At 39.7% G+C, this 22953-nt stretch overlaps 1 protein-coding gene across 1 annotated transcript in view; it reads right to left on the bottom strand.

The window, feature by feature from the left end:
• LOC134672810 (S-adenosylmethionine decarboxylase proenzyme) overlaps nucleotides 1-22953 on the bottom strand; it is a 71948-nt gene that overhangs the window by 24187 nt on the left and 24808 nt on the right. Inside the window, exons 3-5 of the mRNA XM_063530770.1 lie at nucleotides 4259-4460; nucleotides 375-471; nucleotides 39-202 (exon numbers count right to left, since the gene is read on the bottom strand). Coding sequence (XP_063386840.1) covers nucleotides 39-202; nucleotides 375-471; nucleotides 4259-4460 — 463 coding nt within the window. The remainder of the gene's footprint in view (nucleotides 1-38; nucleotides 203-374; nucleotides 472-4258; nucleotides 4461-22953) is intronic.

The raw sequence follows: 22953 nt of genomic DNA, 5'->3' as shown, positions 1-22953 counted from the left end.
GAGCGCGCCCGCCGCCTCGCGGCTGTTTCGTAGGTTACCTTGGTGGCCTGCTTGGCGTCAGCAGAAGCAGCGCGTGTGAAGATGTCCATGACTTCTGGGTCCAGGTCGGACATGAGGATCTCGAGGGTCTGGTCTGGTTCAGGGAGCGCGCCCGCCGCCTCGCGGCTGTTTCGCTCCTCCTTCTCCAGCGCATCTACTGTCCCTGTGGGATTTTGGAGAAATTTAGATATTTTTCTGTGAGTAGGGCTTTAATTTAGATGTTTCTGTGGAGATAGAAGACATTTTACAAGTTTTATCTATAGAAATTTAAATGCTTTGGTGTAATAGGCAATAGGCAATATAATCTTTAGTTATAGATGATATGATGGTGTTACCTTCAAGTGGCAGCAGTGTGTAGAGATACCAGCAGTCCTTCTCCGGGCCCATGATGTAAGCGCGCCCGTCGCCGAAGAACGAATCTAGCAGTTCCACCTGCGAACAAAAGAAAAAAACATTTAGTTAATTCACTCTGATCTGATTACGATTTACAGTACAAGGCGCGTAGCCAACATGCCAATCGTTAACGCTCCGTAGCGTCGTCACCTCTTTTTATTACTTTTCTCCACTAGTGCGACAGTGATGAAGATATTAGACAAATGGAATACCACCGTAAGGAATACTCATTTAGGGAAGTATTCGTCTTACGAGTACATACAGTTCAGCGAATTAATAAAATAACAGGAGCGAAAATTGCAAGAACGCAAAGTTATTTTTCTTAGAAACGATCAGAGGCGGCATGTCACTTGAGACAAAAGTATTCATACAATTAACGTTGCAAAAGTTACGTCGCGTCCGGTGTCGAAAATGACAACTTCGTTTCCGTTATGTAGTTGTTGTTTCTCTTGATCAGCGAATTAACTTTAAACGTGCCATAGAACGAGGAAGGCTATCTATGATCTCAATGTGGATATTATAAAGGGTTACGAGTTCAGTTCGTCAGATAAATGTCACGTAAATTGATAAATTAATAGCTATCTACAGCTTTGTTGTTGGATACTTTGAATAGATTTTTTCTACTTACCTACCCTACTATAATCTAAAACAATATTGATTTTGTTTGGAAGACTGGTAAATACAGTTTAAGTAGATATGGCTCATAATTACAATTTTATTTTTTCTTTCTGCGGTTATTATGTATGTTAACATTATATACCTACTCATTAATGAACCTCCAGGTCTGTTTCTTAAGTATGTTACGTACACTACATTGTACTAAAAATCCATTTGTATTATGTGACTGTTTGTGTTCTAAATAAATCAAAAAAAAAAAAAAAAGATCTAAAATCGGGTCGGAAACGGAAATAAACATATTCTAATTGGAAACCATAACTGTTGTGAAAATATTTGCTTATGGGAAAATTTCCAGCTGTACGGAAAATAATATTACTCATATACTACAAATTGCGTCACATTGTGCTTATGTAGTGAATAGGCAAAATGTGACGCAATTTCTAGTAAAGTACCTAATCAAGAGATATATAATTTGCACAATTTTAAAACGTCTGGTAACACGTTATCTGGGTTCAGGACCTATATGCCGTTCACTGAATTATCTGTTCTTGGAATCGAGTGATCAGGCAGACAATGTGTGATGTAGTTGGAAATATTCTACAATGTAGTGAGTAATGTGCGTTCACACTTGAGTTCGATAACCATAACAATCGTAATGAAAGGTCGAAAGATTGATATTTAAGTAGTTATGCGAGTATAACGAAAGCAGACGTCTCGCCCGAAACTTTCGCTGATACGTCAACTGTAAGGTACATACCTACCAAACAAAATGCCAAGGTAATACATCAAATCAAAATACAGTATACATAATCCATAAACACGTAAAAGGAATTAGGACGTTAGCATTTGAGGTTTCCGACACTAAAATGCAGATAGTAAGGTATTAAGACGCAGCACTCGATTGGCTGCCCAGCACATCCCAGCACACAGAGGAATTTCTAACATGACGCGGCGGTCCCTTGAATCCCCATGTTAGCGGCGTGAGACTCCGTAAATTTCTGCGGCGTAGCACCGTTTCCCATGACCGCGCCCTTACACACATAAGATAAGCTAGCTAAGCGCCAGTCGCTAATGCTCACCGCCCTACACCTTTTTTTACCCGACTACGGCAACGCAAAAGGAGGGTTATGATTTTGACCGGTATGTATGTGGGTATGTATGTATGTATGTATGTATGTTCATCTGTTCCCTCATAACTTCTAAAGTACTTATTATAATTTAATAAACGATGTGTCATTCGAATCGTCTTAATCGTCCGCTGGTTATAGGCTATATGGCGTCACAAAAAAATGAACACTGCGCCCTCTAGAGGTCATAAAGTCACGAACCAAAAAACTAAAATTAAGTAATGATGATGTGTTATACATCATTGGAAAGAGCTCAATTAGCACATTTCAAATATATAAATATTGTTAGCGTTTGCACCCGGCGTTGCTTGCATGCGCCAGATAAAACATTAAATTTTCGGTTAGGTGATTCGAACTATGAATCTACAAGCGCTCTGGATTCATTCTGCGTGTTACGCGACTACGGCGATACAAGAAGGTTTTTGCAAAAGAAATTTGTTTGGCCGCTATACATGGTGTTTTTTAATGTCCTGCAACATTTTATAACGTGAATAGGTATAGAAGTCCTGATCAGCCAAAATGTATGAAACGGTCAATTTTTTTACAAGATACGTACGCGTTCCGAAGCCGGGCGCCTTCGGCGCCCTCGTACTAAAATTGTCGGGCGTAGCCCGACTTACGCGTTCCAAAGCCGGGCGCCTTCGGCGCCCTCATACTAAAAGAGTCGGGCGGAGCCCGACGTACGCGTTGCAAAGCCGTGCGCCTTCGGCGCCCTCATACTAAAAGAGTCGGGCGGAGCCCGACGTACGCGTTGCAAAGCCGGGTGCCTTCGGCGCCCACATACTAAAAGTGTCGGGCGTAGCCCGACGTACGCGTTCCAAAGCCGGGCGCCTTCGGCGCCCACATACTAAAACAGTCGGGCGTAGCCCGACATACGCGTTCCAAAGCCGGGCGCCTTCGGCGCCCTCATACTAAAAGTGTCGGGCGTAGCCCGACGTACGCGTTCCAAAGCCGGGCGCCTTTCGGCGCCCTCATACTAAAAGAGTCGGACGTAGCCCGACATACGCGTTCCAAAGCCGGGCACCTTCGGCGCCCCCATACTAAAAGAGTCGGGCGTAGCCCGACGTACGCGTTCCAAAGCCGGGCGCCTTCGGCGCCCTCATACTAAAAGAGTCGGGCGTAGCCCAACATACGCGTTCCAAAGCCGGGCGCCTTCGGCGCCCTCATACTAAAAGTGTCGGGCGTAGCCCGACGTACGCGTTCCAAAGCCGGGCACCTTCGGCGCCCCCATACTAAAAGAGTCGGGCGTAGACGGGATATTTACAGAGATTCAGAGGATAGCCGTGGTCGTGTGCCACATTACTTTTAAGTTTATAATCGTGGCATACGACCACGGCGATCCTCTGAATCTCTGTAAATATGTAAAAAAATCAGTAAATTATATTACGTTGTATTTTATATAAAAAAAATGGTAACATTTATAATATTTCCTGCTTGATAATTTTAGATAAGAATTCTATCTTGTTTCATACTTTTTAGAGCGCGATTTGCAGTAGTCGGGTTTTAGTTTTTGAACTTATTGTTGACGGAGTGGCAAAATGCATTACGCATTTCCCCGGCCTGGGGAGCCATGGGGGATATGTGGGACCTCCTGCAGCCGTCCTCTCTTATTGAGAGGGGGAGAGGAGGTATCCCTACTTTCTAACCAACTAACCAACGTACGGCGGTCGTGTGGAGTCTGAGTGGACTCTCGAGTTGAGCGTGCAGCGGGGCGGGGCGTGCGACGTGCATGTTAGGGCCAGCCCACATTTAGCGTCTTTCGAGCGTCGGCGTCTACAACTCTATGGCCGCTGCTCGACGCAACGTCGACGCAACTGCGCAGCGACGTCATTTTCCATAGCGCTGACCAGACGCCGACGCTCCAAAGACGCTAAATGTGGGGTGGCCCTTAGACAAATGCAAACGTATAGAAGCGGTCTTAGTGCACGCTGCTCAAATCACTTGTGAGCCCGAGGCCACGCTGCACGCCCCACCGAACGCTCCGCTCCGAGCGTCCACTCAGGCTTACATCGAGCATTTGATGGGCGAAGCTGTCGCGTGACGTCGGCGTCAACGTCGAGCATTTGATGGGCGTCACTCACCTCGCTGTCAAAGTTGTCGTGCGGACGCAGCTGGTGTTGCGGGCGCGCGAACTCGCGGCGCGAGTAGAACACGTTGTCGACGCGCGCATGCCCGGCCACGTCGCGCGCCAGCGCCAGCACGGCGCGCACGCAGCGCAGCGGCGTCGTCGTGCCGCACGTCTTCAGGATCCAGCGCCGCCGGGACACGAACATGCTGCTCTCGCTGATGACAACCAAATGGACTTCATTAATAATGGTTTTCACTTTCTTAGTTGACTACCGGTCTGGCCTATTGGGTTAGTGACCCTGCCTATGAAGCCGATGGTTCTGGCTTCGAATCCCGGTAAGGGCATTTATTTGTGTGATGAACACAGATAAATCCCCCCCCCCCCCCCCCGATGTTCCCGAGTCATGGATGTTTTCTAGTATTTAAATATTTGTATATTATATATATCGTTGTCTGAGTGTACAACAGTGGGTCTTAGTCAATTTATGTATTTAAGAATGGCCCTATAATATTTATTTATTTATTTAGCTTAACTTCTCATGTCTTGTCATCAAAGAGTCGTTAAGATATTTTGATTCTAAATAAAAACAACTATTACCTAGGATAGTACATACAATTTAATTACAGTTTGCACCGTTTCATAAAATTTCATGAGCCTCGTTTAATAAATAAAGTGGCTTATATTTTAGTGTCACCTAATTTGAGAGAAAAGATAAGAAATGGCGCCTAGTTTTAAGAGTTACCTAATAGGAAATACGGTTTAGTTAATGTATATTTAATTATAAACGAATTAAATTTAAAAAGTCATTTAGAATAACAGTTTTCTGTTAAGCGACGACGCCATTAGCTTAGCTGGCCGCGTAGCCAAGATGCCAATCGCTTACGCTCCGTAGCGATCGAAACGCAACTGTCTCTGTCACACTAATATGGAAGAGTGATAAAGAGACATAATGCTTGTCGTTGTCGAAGCGATAGCGATTGTAACCTTGGCTAGGCCGGCTGATTCTCTAGCCATAGGTCCCGTAAGTACATTGTACTTACGTACGTTAAGTAGATAAGTACTTATATCAACGTCTTTACAAAGTTCATTCCAGAACAAAACTCACGATAGCAAAAATCATAAGTCCAAAGGTTATACGTACGGCTTATCGGAGTAATTATTATACAACATGAGTTCAATGAGAAAAAAACTAACGAACTGCGATAATGACATCCGCAATAGGACAGAGGAATCATTGACAAAATGTAAGTAAGTAGTTGTGAGTTAGGTCTTTGTCATAAGGGCACAGGGGGCCTACGTATATTTGATACAGACAGTAACAGTATATTTGATTACCCCTGATAAATAGAAGATCATTTGTAGTGGAAAAATGTTAGTTTAATTTGCTTTCTTTACTTTTCAAAAAGGGCCCCAAATTCTTATGTGCCCAAGGGCATAGTTTAAGACGGCCCTGATTGTAAGCTGTTAATTAATGGTCAATGTTCAAATTATGTCTAGGTAAATAACACGAGGTATTTCACTAAAACGGCTTGATCACACTGCACAGACAATTTAGTAAACCTGTGAGCGAAAGTTTAGAAAAACTCATTGCACATGGAGGTGATTTATAAGTGCATCTTTTCACCCAGTTATTTAATATTAATATTATTATAGGACATTCTTACACAGATTGACTAAGTCCCACAGTAAGCTCAAGAAGGCTTGTGTTGTGGGTACTCAGACAACGATATAGATAATATATAAATACTTAAATACATAGAAAACACCCATGACTCAGGAACAAATATCTGTATCATCATACAAATAAATGCCCTTACTGGAATTCGAACCCAGGACCATCGGCTTCGCAGGCAGGGTCACTACCCACTAGGCCAGACCGGTCGTCGATTATATGATAGAGTTATGATAATCATGACTACTAGTAAAATTCTCGGTACCATTGTGATACATCTCTAATATCTTTATCTGCTAGCGGCATTTAGATTACAAATGTACCGACTAATAACAAAATACAACGTAATGTGGTAGGTGATAAGGTATACTATCGCAATTAGGCCGACATGGTGTTGTCGTGTAAGCGATACATTGTGTTAAAATTCCAATTAAATATAACATTGTAGATTATAGAGAAATTATTATTTATGACGGAAGTGAAGGTACCTACTTGTTAGTTTTACTGCAAATTGCGCTTTTATAGTACAAAGTATTACTCTGTTGGCGATAAACGATTCAATATACAGTTATGTTTATTTCGTAAGTTAAGGCCGCTTTACAGGCTAAATTTAGCTTGCTGAATGAAAAAGGCACAAAGAGAGTAGGTCCTGTTTATTTATTTATTAGAGACACATTAGAGAGTATACAGTATTATAAAACTGACAAATTTTGCATGCAAAACTTAGCCTTTAAGTTACTTTAAGGTTACTTAAACGAAACGGATAAGTATAATTAATTGTAGGTACGGATTCGAAAGTTTACGTCACAGTGACAAACAATATAAAAGCTGCTACTGGGATATGCTGGGATTTGATATTAATAATTCTGGTCACGGTGAAATTGTATGAATTGGCTCAGTAATCAAACCCCTTGACCGTACGAGCAAAAAGCATGATTTCGTTTTGCAAATACCTAAATGCAGAAACCACTGCAGATGTTAGTCCTTCATTTATAGATGCACCGGAGATATTTATAGGGCGCTCCGATACTAATAGAAACAAACAACATACACGCCCTACTAATGAATTCATAACCCTACACATGCCCGCACGGCGTAGTAGAGTAGCGACACGAGGAGATCGACACATGTCGCTGATACCGCGCATGCGTCAATCTGCTGTTTATCTATGCAGAAAACGATGTGTTAGTTTGTAACTCAGTTGTAGTATTTTGCCCATATACATGTAACAACTATGCCACGGGCCAAAGTACCTTTAACGACAACAAAATTAAAAGAACTGAAAATCATCATGCTTTTCTAAAGTTTCAACCTTAAGGATGACAATGAGGATCCTATAACAAAAACTCCTCATAAAATAAAGGACGGAACCCCGCATTTCACAAGGTCCGGTCAAAATCTAACACGACATATGGTAGGTACCTAGAGCTATCAAGTGAGCTTTTCGGCTTCGGTTGGTGGAATAAAAAAGTTCAAATGATATAAAAAAAAAAAACTGCACTATATCTACGTAAGAATTAGAGCGCTACAAATACGTAGGTTTGTTACGCGACTTGCAAAATTTTGTATACCAGTAGGTAATCCTATTTAGCTTTACATGCGTTTATTATGTGCACCCTACTTATGAATGCTAACTAAAGTTACATAAAACAGGCTATCCAAATCCAAAAAGTCTTATAAGCGTAATGATCGCAGTATATTGGCCACGTTTTACTGTATACTGTACTGTTTACATGTTACATAAGGGACAGTGACTCATGTTGCACTGACGGTCAGGGTCGATCAGTGCGATGTCTTGATGCGGCTCGCGTTTCGTTGACTAGACCACATTTGATACAATAAGTGTTGTGTTTCTTATGCTATATGTTATGTAATGCATAACTTTAAATAGCATTTAATGTTGCTTATCAAACCCTACACAGTAGTTATCAAACCTTATAAAACAGCTTGCCAAGGAAATGTTGTAAAACATTGATTACTGTTACACATATGTTGTACAGTTTTTAAAAGTTGTTGAACAAAAGTGTCGCCGTTTGAAGAGTACAATCTATGTTCTAATTATTTGCTCGTGTTACAGGCCACACCCGGTATATGTATTTTCTAGGGTTCCGTTGCGGGCTGTTGGTTACGTCCAATTCAACCGACCGATCAAAACCCGCAATGTAATCAAACTCGCATGCGAGTTCTCGCATCGTCTAAATGTGCCCTTAAGTTTCTCATGATAATTGATAATGCTATATTGAACTAGTATAGATGTATCATTAGCGTGTTAGCACAACACACATAGCCTACTTATCGCTCGGTCGGTGCAGACAAATAGAAATAGCTATATTTAGGACCTATTGTAATCAGGCGTCTAAACAGTTTCTCACAGTGTCCGTTTGTCTGTGTGTACCTAACCTACTATACCTATGTTGCTACTAACTATGTACTTGGCAAAAGACTGGCTGTCAATGATAAGAAACCATTCTTTGATATATGGCAACATCACGAAAAGTCAAGAAATATGTTTGATATATGGCAATATCTTATTTATAATAACTATATGCCCAGCATAAGTCGTCTATGAGGATCTATAGCTATACTATATGCGTTATTGACCCATATCTTATGGTTCCACGGTAGTCTATCTTTCAATTTGTTGTGACATTTTAAACAACTATATAAACAGAACAATCATCTAAACAGAAACATTAAATATATGTTCAAACTGTTTAAATTACTATTGGTTCATGACCTCGCCGCAATTAAAGAAACGAGCCGGATAAAAATCGCCGTTGTTTTCAGTTTATGGGACTAGTTGACCTACATTCCTTAGCCAACCATAGTAGACGTGGAGTAATTCCTATGTTTGCGTCCGTGGCCGTAGCTCAAGCAATCTAATTCATTTGACCCCAAAAATTCTAAGTCGTCAAATATCAGACTAGACTTATATCGACCGGGATTACCTTTTGTATTGTTTTCGAGCCCTCGATAAATAAATTAAAAGGAAATGGTAATCACGGTCCATATCCCGGTCGATATAAGTCTAGTGAAACTAACCGTGAATCATTCATGTTGTCGTCAAATACATTGGTTCATCCATGTTATCAGTCCCTGTTCTCGAAATTATATTACAGTGCAGGTTCTATTGGTCTTTTTATGGTACTTGGAAACAAAATTGAATAACATTACAATTTACATTAGAGGATCGTGGTGACTTCCCTGAATTCCTTCTACTACTACTCAATATTATGATTCGTGCTTGTTCCCTTGCGAAGCAATGGTATCAAGTTTATCAGAACTAGAGAAAAAAACCATATCTTAAACATACATGATACAACCTTGTCCGTGTGTTTATTCCTGTGTGTTTTAAATAAATATTAGCTGTGACATGACACAACATAGCTTCAGCGGCTAATCTGACGTAAAGCCAATACGCTTGACAAACGCGAGCGACCTTGCATATCTTAGGTTATGATGGTGTGGTGTGAGTGACCAGTAGTTTCGTTCATTTTTATCTTGTTTATTTTCAAAATGCGTTGGTTTGGCGTAGGTACATTTGTACTATAATAGAGAAACAGACCATATTTGTCTGCCCGCTTGCGACATAATTGGTTAAAGTTATAATGTGTTAAATACATGTGTAATTAGAAAAATAAAATAGAATTGGTTCTTACGGCCTCGGCCTAATGTATGTATGAAGTGCTTACCTATATACTACGTGAGTACATGGTGTTCCTGACTGAAAAAGAATAATGTTAAAAAAGTAATAGGAGTACCCAAAAGAGGCAAGATAATGAACATATGTACAAAAGTTTTCATGATATATTATCGAGCGCGCTCAGTGTCGGTTTACCTAACCCACTTAGGCACTTATGTATAAAGCCTCTGACGTCGTTGCCGGTTGCCGGGCTCCCATAGTCATAACCGAAAGGCTTCGAGGCCGTATTGTCTCATGTTTATGTCGCGTTACTTCCCTCTCGGATAAACAACTGAATCTTACTGGAAATCCTTGTGACATTTTCGACAAAACAAGAATTCAGAGACTTCCTGCTATATAAAATACAGATGCTTAAAAACAATAAAGGGTACTTTGAATTGAATCCTAAGACGACCAACCACCAAATTTCAAGTCCAGTCCCTATTTCAAAAATAATACAAGTCACACGAAACGAAACTAAAATCATTACAGACCTAATAAGAGTAATAAGGATTACTAATGGATTACAACGCACTTAGGCCTCCGCAATTTTATTATTGTAGTTGTTCGTTTTAGCCTGACTTTCATAATACTAAGGTCACAATACGCGAAGTAACGCCACGAAGAGATTTTCCTATACCAAAGTCAAGACATAAGTATATATTTGTTTAGATATAATAAGAAAAGGAGATAATACATAAAGCATCCTTCACCACAGAAAGGGAAAGCTTCGCTGCTGCTGAACGCAAGAAGTCCTGTTGAGGTTATTTGTTATCAAACCCTCGTGGCTGCAGCGAACTGCGTCACAGCTGTATTCACCAACACACCTACTCGCTACTCTACCCGTCTACCACAACTTGACTTTCGAACACCTAAAGCGAGTACTGTACTGGAGTCACTGGTGAATGAACTGGTGACTGGTGATTGGTGAATGGTAGAACTGTTGAGTGCTGCGCGCAGGCCCCGATCAATAGGTGGCTTGAAGCGCCATTCTGTTGCGGGCAGGCGCATTCGTCAAACGGCCCTTCCAGAACCTATCGATCCTCTGCATATGCTATGATGCAAATGTGTACGGGATTTATGACTCTACTATGTAAGGATCACTGTTTTTGAAAAGGTAGTTTCAATTCACTTCGCCTCGAGCATGTGTTTTTAACTTTTTAAAGGCATCTTTCGTTTTTCTTATTTATTTATTTACATGTTCTGGAGACGGTACAAAAAAACATTAAAAAATCTTTAGAAGTCCCCACCACACTCATACTTACTTACTTAATAAATACAATATTAACCTAGAGTAATAGATTACGTTTAAACTAACTTTGCACCGATTTGAATGGAACAGTGAGGGAATGTCATTATAAATGTCACATTTTCTTAAGGTCGCCTCCATAAACTCGCGAACTAAATTGACATGAGTTTGACAAATAAAATGATACCAGGAATAGCAAAGAAAAAATAGTCACGGGTATATGTCGATAAAATGATATCGATAAGTAAAATATTGCACTTACTACCCATGTCATAATTATAAAGGGGTCACAAACGATTTCGATTAATATGAATGTGACGAGAAAAGTGGTTAATTCGATTGTAAGATTGTGTCGTTACCAATCAAATCAGGAGGTGCGGATGAGAAACTGACAAATTTCAGTGTCATGTTAGTGTGCAACAACTTGCCGTTCTTTATTTCAAGAGCTCGGTTGTCGCCATAAATCTAAAAAAAACGCTGGTGGCCTAGCGGTGAGAGCGTGCGACTTGCAATCTGGAGGTCGCGGGTTCAAACCCTGGCTCGTACCAATGAGTTTTTCGGAACTTATGTACGAAATATCATTTGATATTTACCAGTCGCTTTTCGGTGAAGGAAAACATCGTGAGGAAACCGGACTAATCCCAATAAGGCCTAGTTTACCCTCTGGGTTGGAAGGTCAGATGGCAATTGCTTTCGTAAAAACTAGTGCCTACGTCAAATCATGGGATTAGTTGTCAAGCGGACCCCAGGCTCTTATGAGCCGTGGCGAAATGCCGGGATAACGCGAGGAAGAAGGAGGTTGTCGCCATAAATCTAAAATTGGTGATTTAATTTTATACATGTGGCCGGTAGATGAGATTGATCCATAATTATTTATACTTGGTCAAGCAGATCTTGTCAGTAGAAAAAGGCGGCAAATTTGAAAAATGAAGGCGCGAAGGGATATCGTCTCAAAGTAAATTTGAATTTCGCGCCTTTGTCTACTGACAAGATTTGCTTGACCATCTATAAATCTTGACCTAATTGTCAACTTAAACGTCCAGTTTAGGGACTGGTCTTCACAATCGAAGCCATAGGGATAGCGAGGCGATTTAATTTTTGCGTCCACACCACTCGAATTAAATGAGAAATTAATCACATTATACGAAATATTTCCCCGTCTGGGCCGGCCTTTTTTGTATTTTGAGCCAAAATCACTTTTTCTATGTTATCACCTACAACTTAATTGTTACTCCAGCTGTAAGTTTTCCTAACAAACAAATAAAACAAAATAAATATAATAAAATATTTACAATATGTTTATTCAATATCCTTGTCTCTATTAGGTACTATAAAATTGCACAATTTTGGAAATACCGACATTCTCTAATTCAAACTTTTTTGAAAATATCGATATGAACAACACTGGCCAAACTGTGGTATCATTTGTGCACACTGACCTGTCAATTTAGTTCGCGAGTTTCTGGAGGCAACTGTAGAAATTTGACATTAATGATAATATTGCCACTTGCAAATGGCAATGGAGAGTTATGTATGTATTTTTTTAAGTCCAGCTTTCAAATTTTAAAATGCTTTCGCCGAAGTGAAATGGCGCAGCAAAGTAACTCCAGAATTATCTACAATTAGCCAGCACTGCCGGCCGAATGCAACAACAGGTTGCAAGCTGCAGGTTCGCACGTTTGGTTTCAGAGAAATTATTAACGGGATTCATGTGTCTTGTTAATGTTGTTATTGCAGTTTCGGTGAGATGCAGAGGGATACCGAGAATTGATAGCACACAAGCGTTATCTGAGTTATCTCTGATGGCCGTGAAACAATAAACAAATGGATTATTAGATGCTATGCTTCTTAGCCTGAACAGGGGGCCTAACCAAAATGACAATCGGTGATAGTGCATGACAGCAAATGCTAATCAAAACTTAAATAACGTACGAAAATAAGCACGTGATAATAAAATGCTAAGCGCTACTATCCCGGGTTTAACCGGTCAAACCGTTAACATAGTATAAAATTGTACTGGTAACCATGGTAACTCTTGGTGTAACCGGTTAACCCCGGGTTTGTGGGATGGTGCAAGTGGCTCTAAGGGTTATACACATTCATTACTTTTAAATTTTTAATAGATTTCTTGGCCTTGACATTTGAAACGCGTCGACGACGTAACTATTCTAAGATTCTTATCATTATTTCCGTTCGTTTATTTTCAGGACGACGTCCACAATACGAAGGTTAAACCAGTTTTTGGCGACATTTTTTATTACAAATACCATGCAATTTTAGCTTGGTTCGACAGTAGACTAGATCATTTAAAATCTGGGCCACTCGTCTCAAACGCGTCTTAATACAAGCCTTCTTGAGTTTAATTTTCGTTTAAGGGTCAGCCATTTGGGCAATTTAGGTCAAGTTCGGAGGGGAGCAGTTAGTATACCTACTTCTACGAGTACCTGCTGGGTTGTTATTACTACTAGGTATGTTAAATAATAATAATTCAGCCTATATGTGCCTGCTGGGCACAGGTATCCTCTCATGCGCGAGAGGGCTTGCATTAGTCCCCACCTTGAGGATTTGAAAATTCCGCACACATACTATCACTCTGATCATTTACTAGACTACTAGAGGAACAACATCGAAATCGCGAATAACATGGTCGTTTCTTAATTTGTAATTTCTAGGTTGTGATGTTTTATACGGGACAGTCCACTTCTTTAATAAGGGATTTACTTAAGCGCTATATTAAGAGTCGTGCTTACAATGATACCTTTCTGCGTCAATGATTGTTACCGGCATGGCAACACGGAGCAATAAATCGACAAAGGCACTGTCAATTGTCCGACGGAACCCGACGATTACTGTTCGGACGGCTGTGACGGTTTTTTGCATGCTATTCGCCACAACAAACCGGGTTTTCGTTTCCAATCGCTTTCGAACACAGGGGAGTCGAACGCTCTGGTTAACCAGAGAGTAAGGTGTGTTTTCTTTTTCTGACACCGAAGTTTCGGTTTCCGCAGTGATCTACGCAGAGAATTTGGGGTTGATTGGTCATACTCGAAGACAAACAGTATGACCAATATGTTCTCTTCTAAAGTGGGTATAGTCTGTAAGAGTAGGAAAAAGTGCCCCATGCATGTTCTCTGTTTCGCATAGAATTGTTACCTATGTTATGTTGAAGACTCATTAGTTAAATTGAGCCTCAAACTCGCCTAGATGCCCTGGGATGATAGATGATAGCTACATAAAGATTGTTTATATTATATTAGGATAAGTGCTGAAATTGATCTAGATCCGTCTATGCCTAGACTTCAATAGGTTAATGGACAGCTCGACGCGGCTGGGATTTAGCGCTTCAAACTTGTTCAGTATTACGCAATGGGATAGCTCAGACGAAGGCTGATTAATTTTTTGAGTAAGTAATATTGTTGTTTTTAACTTCCCGCTTCGAAAAAAATTACACGTGATATCTTCTCTGGCGGGGGGCTCCCCCATCGTGATTATGTGTTATTTTTCTTACCTCCCCTTAAACGATCACATGAATTCTGGACGACCCCTATCCGCCATTTGAATTATTTACCCGCCAAGATATGAACACAGAACGCTTCTTAGGTAGTCTATGAGGTGACAAATCAAATTTAATCAATACCCATCATCTACCTGTATGCACTTGCAGCGGTGCAGCGCGCAGGCGCGCCGTCCTTGACCTTACCTAGGTAGGGGGGATGAATAATGGCCTCCGGAGATGGGAGTTCGATGTTTGCTAGAGTTTGCGGGTTTTCTTTATACTTCATTTAGTTGATTGCAGTACGTACATTATGTTTAAATATTTAAAAAAAATCAAAAAGGGCTTTATATATATATATATATATATATATAGTTATCCATGCCGTAATCGGCAACGGCGACCCTAGCTAATTACGAGCGTGAGCTCTGATATGGCTGGCAAAGCCGAACTTACTTTTAAAAACTCTATCGCAGGTGGGACAGTAAAGTTGACCAGAATTATTGTAAGTATAATTATAGGAGGGTTTCGGCCGGGATTTACGTATCTGACGTTTCGCATCAAGGTCAATGAGACGAGCGTCTTCAAAGTTCTTTACGCTCATCTTAACGCGAGAACGCCATTCTGGCCGCTGAGAAGCAAGCTCCTCCCATTTGTCAGGTGGTATACCGCAGGCAGTTAGGTGGCGCTTAAGCACATCCTTGTAACGTAGGTGCTGCCCACCTTGCTTCCGTTTACTGCCTGAACTTTACTGCCTGAACTTACATTTAATGGAGCTACAATTCTAGTAAGAATTCATTTCAGTGCGATATTAACTTGATCGGGCGGAAAATATCCTATAAGTGAAAATGTTGAAGATCGAAGGTCATTGGCGTTGGGGAGAGGATTTTTTTCATTATCTTAAAAATATGTAGGCGAAATCTTATTACTTAGATTTCGCCTACATATTTTTAAGATAATGAAAAAAATCCTCTCCCCAACGCCAATGACCTTCGATCTGAATCCCTTAGTTTTCTAATGTTTTTTGTAGCTTATCATGTTAACAGCAACGGCTTTAAGCAATATAGTATCCTATATTTACTTTAAACTTCATTGTCTTTGAGATATTTGGCATCAAAGTTGAACAATTTTAGGCTAAAAAACTGGTTTTCTGGCCATAACTTTTGTGTTAATTAGTTTAAAATTAAAACCTTGGACACGATTTTCGGGACTTCAAAGACGAACCGAAATATGTAGATTTCGTACATGTAAGATCCTTTACTGTAAACTGGATACGAAAAAAGTGTTTTTTTAGACAATGTTTAATAAAATCATAAAAAAATAAGTATTCATTTTTTTCAAAATCCGGTGGACAAAACCGGAGATAAAAGATTGAAAAACCGATAGCCGTTTATTTTACGAGTATAATTCTATCTGTAGTGCAAAAAAAGGAGATACGATTCAAAACTTGTCAAAAATCGATGAAAACCTCGGGTAGCCAATAAGCTCCACTCTACTGCTTCAAGTCAGAACCATGATCAACATGAAATGAAAAACAGGAATATATTTTTTCCAAGTTACAAAGTACTCTGAGGATATAATTTAGCAGTCTCTAGTGTCCATGTCTCTACTTTAATCGTAGCCCAAACTTGTACCCAAAATATTCGTAGCTCAAACTTGTACCCAAAATAAATTTCAGGGCCGTGAATAATAAAACAACTGAAAGCGAAAGCGTTGGCGTTAACATTCCGAATTCCCGTAGTGAGGTCAAACTATAAATTATTGGATACTTTGTTTGGCGACGGAATTTATATGCCGAGTGGAGTTAGAACTTTCTGGATGTCGCCGAAATACAATTTGTGTAGACAACTATGTATGTGGAACACGAGTATACTCAGCCGTTACATTATGTATGTCGTTTTAAGCCAAACGTCGCTGTGACGAATTTGTCTGCTGTTAAGAAGGCGCTATTGGGCTATAACTGCGAAAATCGAAGTTCGCAAATTGAGAGTACCTTTCTCTGTCATTCTAATTACGCCTTCATTGGAGTAAAAGAGAAAGATCCCCGCAATAGCATTAAGATGAAGATTGACCTAAAGATCGTTAATGTTAAGAGCGACTAGGGGACCTTTTGGCAGAAAACCTCATAATCATAAATAAAAACGCATAATTTAATATTGCTGAGATTAGGTTGATTTGCGTCTAGATGTACCAAACAAATCTGTAAAGTTTATAAGTTATAACTCAAGGCTTTAAAGTTAAACGTTACTGACATTACTGTTATTTTATTACAATTTACATACACGGAATAGGTAGTAAATGAATTTATTTTTGCATTAAGTAAAGGTTCTTAAAAGCAACGTCTTCCTTAATCTATTTCGCGAATCCTTAAAATAGGATCCGGCCCACTCATTTCTTTGTTATATTTTTAACGAGGAAATCGATGGGACGTGGGCAAGGACGAATGTCGGGTTGGTTTGCTCAAACATTTGAACCATTGAGTACAATTAGCCAATAGTGAACCTTGTGGCGACGAAATAAGTCTTAATTTGGACCAAGGATTTTGGGCCAAGCATTTGTTTTGGACGTAATGTGGGTTCTTGAGGAAACTTTGTAAATGACTAACCGGTTGGGAGAGCAATTTCTTAATGCTAAACGTAAATAACCAAGATTCTATAAATAACCAAATAGAACAGCCGTGTATCAAATGGGAAGTTTATATATTGGCAAATGAAATGTTTGTATTTATATGTGTAGGCCTCTTGCGTCTAAGTGATAGAGTCTCCTGCTTGCGCCTTCTGAAAACTGGGATGATGTACCCAGAGCCCCCAGAGGCTTAGTTTATAATTTATTATACCTATAGGTTTAACTAACATAGGATTAAGGGAATCTACAATAACACTATGGACATGGTCCGAAAATAAATATATTGAATTGAATTAGATCGTATATCTTATACAAGTATAGCTAGTTAGTTAGTTATACTGGGCATTTTCCGCAAGTCGACAAACACTGTGCCCATTATGCGTGAAAACGAGGTAGCACTACTCTAAGTCACCCCAGCTTCTCCATGAAACCTAGCAGTATCTTCAGGTTGCTAACTGCCTTCTTATGTGTGCACGGAGTCCCTAGATATTGGTTCATGAATACTTCTACTGAATCTTAATCTAAGCTTGTATAGTTTTGTTCCGGTATAAGTGTAGCTAAGCATTAGATATGAATAGCATGGCTTAATTAAGAGTAACTAGCTAGGTCAATTAGTGTTGTCCTTAATAATTATTAAATTAACCTGACTCTGAACGTTAGATTTGACCAGAATACTAGAAACGAAGTAGGTAAAGGCTAAGCCCTATGATCACGCGTGTTTTATTAGGCTCAGAAAGTAGGTAACCAGGTCATTGGCCGGGTCATTACGGCTGCTGATAAGACTAAGTACGGACAATGGTCTGATAACAGTGTCTGCTTGATAGGTGCTTACTAAAACCAATGTGAATTCAATATGTGGAAATATTTAACTTTTTTTTTGTTGGTACATAATTTTTGTGGACAGTCGCCATCAGATATATCGGAGCGGCCAAGGTATTCACAAACATATGAACAAAGCATTATCATGAAATTGAAGTGCAGATTCAGGAAGATATTTTTGAGTACCTTGGCCGCTGCGATATATCTGATGGCGACTGGATAACTTCGTGAAGCCGGCGAAACAATTCTAAAATGAAATGGTGAAAAAGTTGAAGCCAACCATATCGCGGTGGATAAAATTGGGGTGTCCCCGCGAGGAGGCAGACACTATTAAGCAAAAGTAGGTTTATGGCCGTTCATAAAATAAACCTTACCCATTACCAGGCGCTTGTGTATCACCCTAAGTAACTAAGTTTATCATAAAATAGATAAACGCTCTATGATGAGTTCAGAAACCGCAAATTACGACCGGCACGAGAATAAACTATTTTTAACCGACTTCCAAATCTCAAAGAAGGAGGTTATCAATTCGGTTGTATGTTTTTTTTTATTTTTATTAATAACTCTTATATGTGAAAAATCTTGTTGCTTAATAATTAAGCTGGTTATGTGTCAGACATGTGTCAGTCATATGATTCGTTTTCGTCGAAGTCAAAAATGTACGTTCGTCTATACATTGTATATGTATTTTCCGTCACTGTGAACATCTGAACATGCGTCGCTGTGAGCATGTGGTTCCATGCAGAGGGCAGCCCATGCACATAGCCCTTTTTCGCGATAAATGGAGGGACATAGTTGTTGGTCACGATCCTCAGTCATGAGGAAACGACGAAGAAGAAGAAGAAAACATTTGAGCCACCTAGCTTCCGCCGCTGACTTTACTAAATATATTTCGAAAAGATTTCTTTACGTACATGGCCTATTTCCGACTTTTCTTAACAAACTGAGTGGAAAAGAACATAATCGTGGCCATGGTTTCTAACGGCTGTGTTAATGGTGTTTGTTTCGTGATACGAGCTTCGTTGGCAAAAATAGACGGGGAATGTTGATATTATTGTTTTGATAGATAAGTAGTTGCTTCGTTATTCTACTTGCCATTATGTAATGGTATGACGGTATCGGAGATCAAAAACTAGCGTTCTAATATATAAGAGAGGCGGTTGACAAGAAATATTAAGGCCATTATACACTGGACCTGATGGTTCATTAATCGTCTGACATCCACACATCGGCGATTTCCAGGTTGGCTCCATAGTAAAAATTATGTGTGACCTACATATTCACCCCTCAGAGACATAACAAAATCACCCTGTATAAATTTTCAATCAATAGTCAGCTAACCGTTAAGGCGCTCTTATACTGGAGTTTTACGTTTCCGAGGGGGTGAAGCAGACGAGTGGTAGAACATGCGGGCGGGCGCCCCGCGCGCCCCGCCGCACCATTCTCACGCAGCACGTCTACGTCCTTATTCTGGCGCCATCGGTATTCTGAATATTCTGATTTGTCAGTTCCGGGATTTTTTCCGGCAATTAATATCGAATAAGGTTTATTAGCAAATTCGTATTTTAATGAGTACTTAATGAAATTATATGTATACAATATGAGAGTATACCCCGACAAACTAAGAAACTAATCAAATTATACCCAATTATTATGAGGCAGAAATTAGTACTTACTTATCTTAAAAATATAATAGAGTTAGACCAAGAAAATTCTGCAACGATTTTGATTGCACACGCAGTGCAAGTGTTATTTTGAACGACAAACCTTTATGAAATTATGATTAACACTTGCACTGCGTGTGCAATCAAAATCGTCGTAGACTTGGTCTAATTCTAGAAGTCAATTTCGGGCAAGTAGGTATTGAAAATAAGGAAGAATACTGTAGTTCGTTTTTTTAGCATTAGAAAGTACTTGAAAGAAGGTAAGCGATCTTGACATGTCTTTTAATTGAATAGCACTTTTTAAAAATCAGTAACTATTACTTATGAAAGCTTATTTTATATATTAGGACTTTTATTTTATATAAAATCAATCAACATTTGCATGATGTGTCACATCCCCGTAGCTGCAGGCGTCCATAGGCTATGGTGAATGCGGGTCGTATGCTTGCTTTAAAAACAGCATTTTTTGGAATAAATTTCCATAAAGCACGGTACGGACTTGGCGGAAATAAGGTAGAAGTACCAGTGCTCAACGCTGCACTAGTATTCGACACGGGCACTTTATGTCAAAGTGACAAGAATTAAATTTGAATACAGAAAGATCGTCGCCGTTCAAATTTAACCTATATTACTTTGACATAAAGTATAGTGTGTAGCTTTCAAATAGAGCTCAACGGCTAATCCTATTGTCTATTGTTAAGTAAAACCGCACGTGCTACTTACCTGCAAAAAAGGGTCTTAATTATTTTATTTGGCACCTGAGCGCGGGCTAAGCCAACGCTAAAAAACCAGTGTAGGTGCGCTCTCCGATAACGCGCCTTTGTTACGCATCTCGATGACACATTTTAGACTGGTTCTGTAGCGTTCGACTCGCCGGCATTCAGTAACTGAAGTACGTATTTTTTATGCAGGTGGTGGGATAAGGGCAGGGGAAAGAAGAAGGTTGTAGCACGTGGCATTAGCGGTTTTACTTAACAAAAGGATTAGCCGTCGAGTTCTATTTGAAAGCTACACACTATACCCATGTCGAATACTAGTGCAGCGTCGAGCACTAGTACTTCTACCTTACCCAATCATCATTCATCATTCTCTTGCCCTTGTCCCATTCACTTGGGGTCGGCGCAGCATGTCTTTCTCTTCCACACCTCTCTGTCGCCCGTCATTTCATCATTCACTTGCATTCGTTTCATATCATCTCTCACACAGTCCATCCACCTTTTCCTCGGTTTTCCTTTCCTCGTACTTCCCTCCACATTCATTCGTAATACCTTTCTCGTCACATGACTTTCATCCCTCCGCATCACATGCCCGTACCACGCTAGGCGATTTGCCCTTACTTTTTCTGTTATGGGTGCAACTTTCAGGCTTCCTCTTATATATTCATTCCTAATCCTATCCATTCTCGTCACGCCACACATCCATCTCAACATTCTCATCTCCGCTACATGCAATCTACCTTACCCAATATTAAACAGAAAACCATTTTAGGCATTTTTCGACCTCTTCCCTTAAAACGCATGTAGGTAACTCGGAAACTAAAAGCGGTGAAATGATGGTGGTAACCATACACTAAACACTCACACATATGTATTTGAAATCCGTACACATATGTTTAAAAATGATTAAATTTGATTAATTTAATAGCCTTTAATAAAATATGTTTACACAATTTATCAATCGTGACTGAATTCCGGATTGGTTAGAAGGGTGTGTGCCTTTGCTTCCCAACTTGTTATAAAATGACAATATGATGGGCGAATGTCTGAAATGTCACAGTAATTAAGAATTATTTTGCTTTTCTTCGTAAGTATGTTGAAAAACATTGTGTGTATAACATTATTTGCATATTTATACAGTGATTACCCATTTTATGAAACGTCCACTAAACTAGCATAGGTCCGACGCTGGCAGTGGCCACGGGCGTACTGGCGCGGGGAATGGGCGCAAGGTATTGCCGCGTAGGGTGTAATTTAGTAGGCAAAAGTTGAATTCATAAAATTATGAATGAAAAGATTAACGTATCGATAAAAGGACCAGCAATAACGAAGATTTACTTAAAAGCTATCGAATGAAGTAAGTTTCATTTCCATTTTCGTCGTAGTACTTCTAAAATATGGATCAAAAGACAGCTTTAAGCATGTTTTCAACTTAAGATTCTATCGAGAAAATAATGAGCCGTTGTGTTTCTGACAAGCAATAACGTAGTTCAAGGACTAAAGTTATACATACTAGAAAATAAAGCATGAAGTCCTTGTAAAAGTCTGTAAATATGTTTACAAAAAAGCGCATTTTACTACACACCGCGCCTTAATAGCCGATTGCCTTATTATCTAAGCCGCCTGATGGGAAACGATAATCGCTGTCATTGAACATGAGCATAAGCACAAAGTGACCCGTTTTTCTTGTATCAAACATATAGTTAATACAGTCCTGCGCGTGCGGCGTGATCGGCGCGTGCAGAAATAGACGTGTGACATGAGTCACGGGCCGTAGGAAGCGTTTGTTTACTAGCTATCGATCGATACTTATCCTAAGTGTCCGGCTGAAACCAGATTTTGTTTTGCTCTAATTTCGGCCGAAACCGAACCTTTGGCCGCAAGATGACTTTTATGCCAAAACCCAAACTTCGGTCGAACCGAAAATAACAATCTTGTATGTTTCGAAGCGGCCGAAAATTACGACAGTTTTTTGACCGAAACTGGGTGATTTTGTTAGGTCTCCGAGGGCTGAATATGCAGAAGTGTCTATGCACAGATTGGACAATGTAGCGGAAGCAGTTTTAAGTTGACCCAATTTTTTTTTATTAAGCTATGAGCTTCATCACATATATTCCTTGAGTAATTCTATAGTTCGTTTTTTTTAGCATTAGAAAGAACTCCACAGAAGCAAGCGTGCAGTTTTTGTCAGGCTCTTTAATTGTTAATAATTATTGAATTATCTAATGTAGCATGGTCAATACATGTAATTTACTTCAAATTATTACCGCTCTAAGTGCCGGATTTGGAACCACAAGCTTACTTCTGCGAAGTTCTTTCTAATGCTAAAAAAAACGGACTATAAGCATTTCAAGCCTGGGAGGCAATAAGAAATGTGTGTCTACTCGGATTTGTAATGGATTCAAACTTTCAACCCCTTTTTTACCCTGTTAGGGGATGAATTTTACAAAACGCTGAAATTACTTTTCCTGTCTTTTTTTTTATTATGAATGGGCTTACTCATGGCCACAGACTAGCCGAGGCGTAGACGTAGCCTACGATGGAGCGAGCTCGCCCAAAATAATAATCCCCAAATACAAAGATTCAAGTCCCGCGTTCGAAAAATTTTTTGATATCCATACAAACTTCAACCCCTTTTTCACCACCTTAGGGGATGAATTTTCAAAAACGCTGAAATTAGTTTTCTTGTATTTTAATAATATATCGTTTTACGAAGTTTCAAATTTCTAGCTTAAAATAAAACTTGAACCCCATACAAACTTTCATCTCCTTTTTAACCCCCTTAGGG

The sequence above is a fragment of the Cydia fagiglandana genome, chromosome 17, assembly GCF_963556715.1.
Source record: "Cydia fagiglandana chromosome 17, ilCydFagi1.1, whole genome shotgun sequence".
Classification (NCBI taxonomy): domain Eukaryota; kingdom Metazoa; phylum Arthropoda; class Insecta; order Lepidoptera; family Tortricidae; genus Cydia; species Cydia fagiglandana.
The sequence above is the reverse complement of the archived record's forward strand: the minus strand, read 5'-3'. Positions and strand labels throughout refer to the sequence as shown.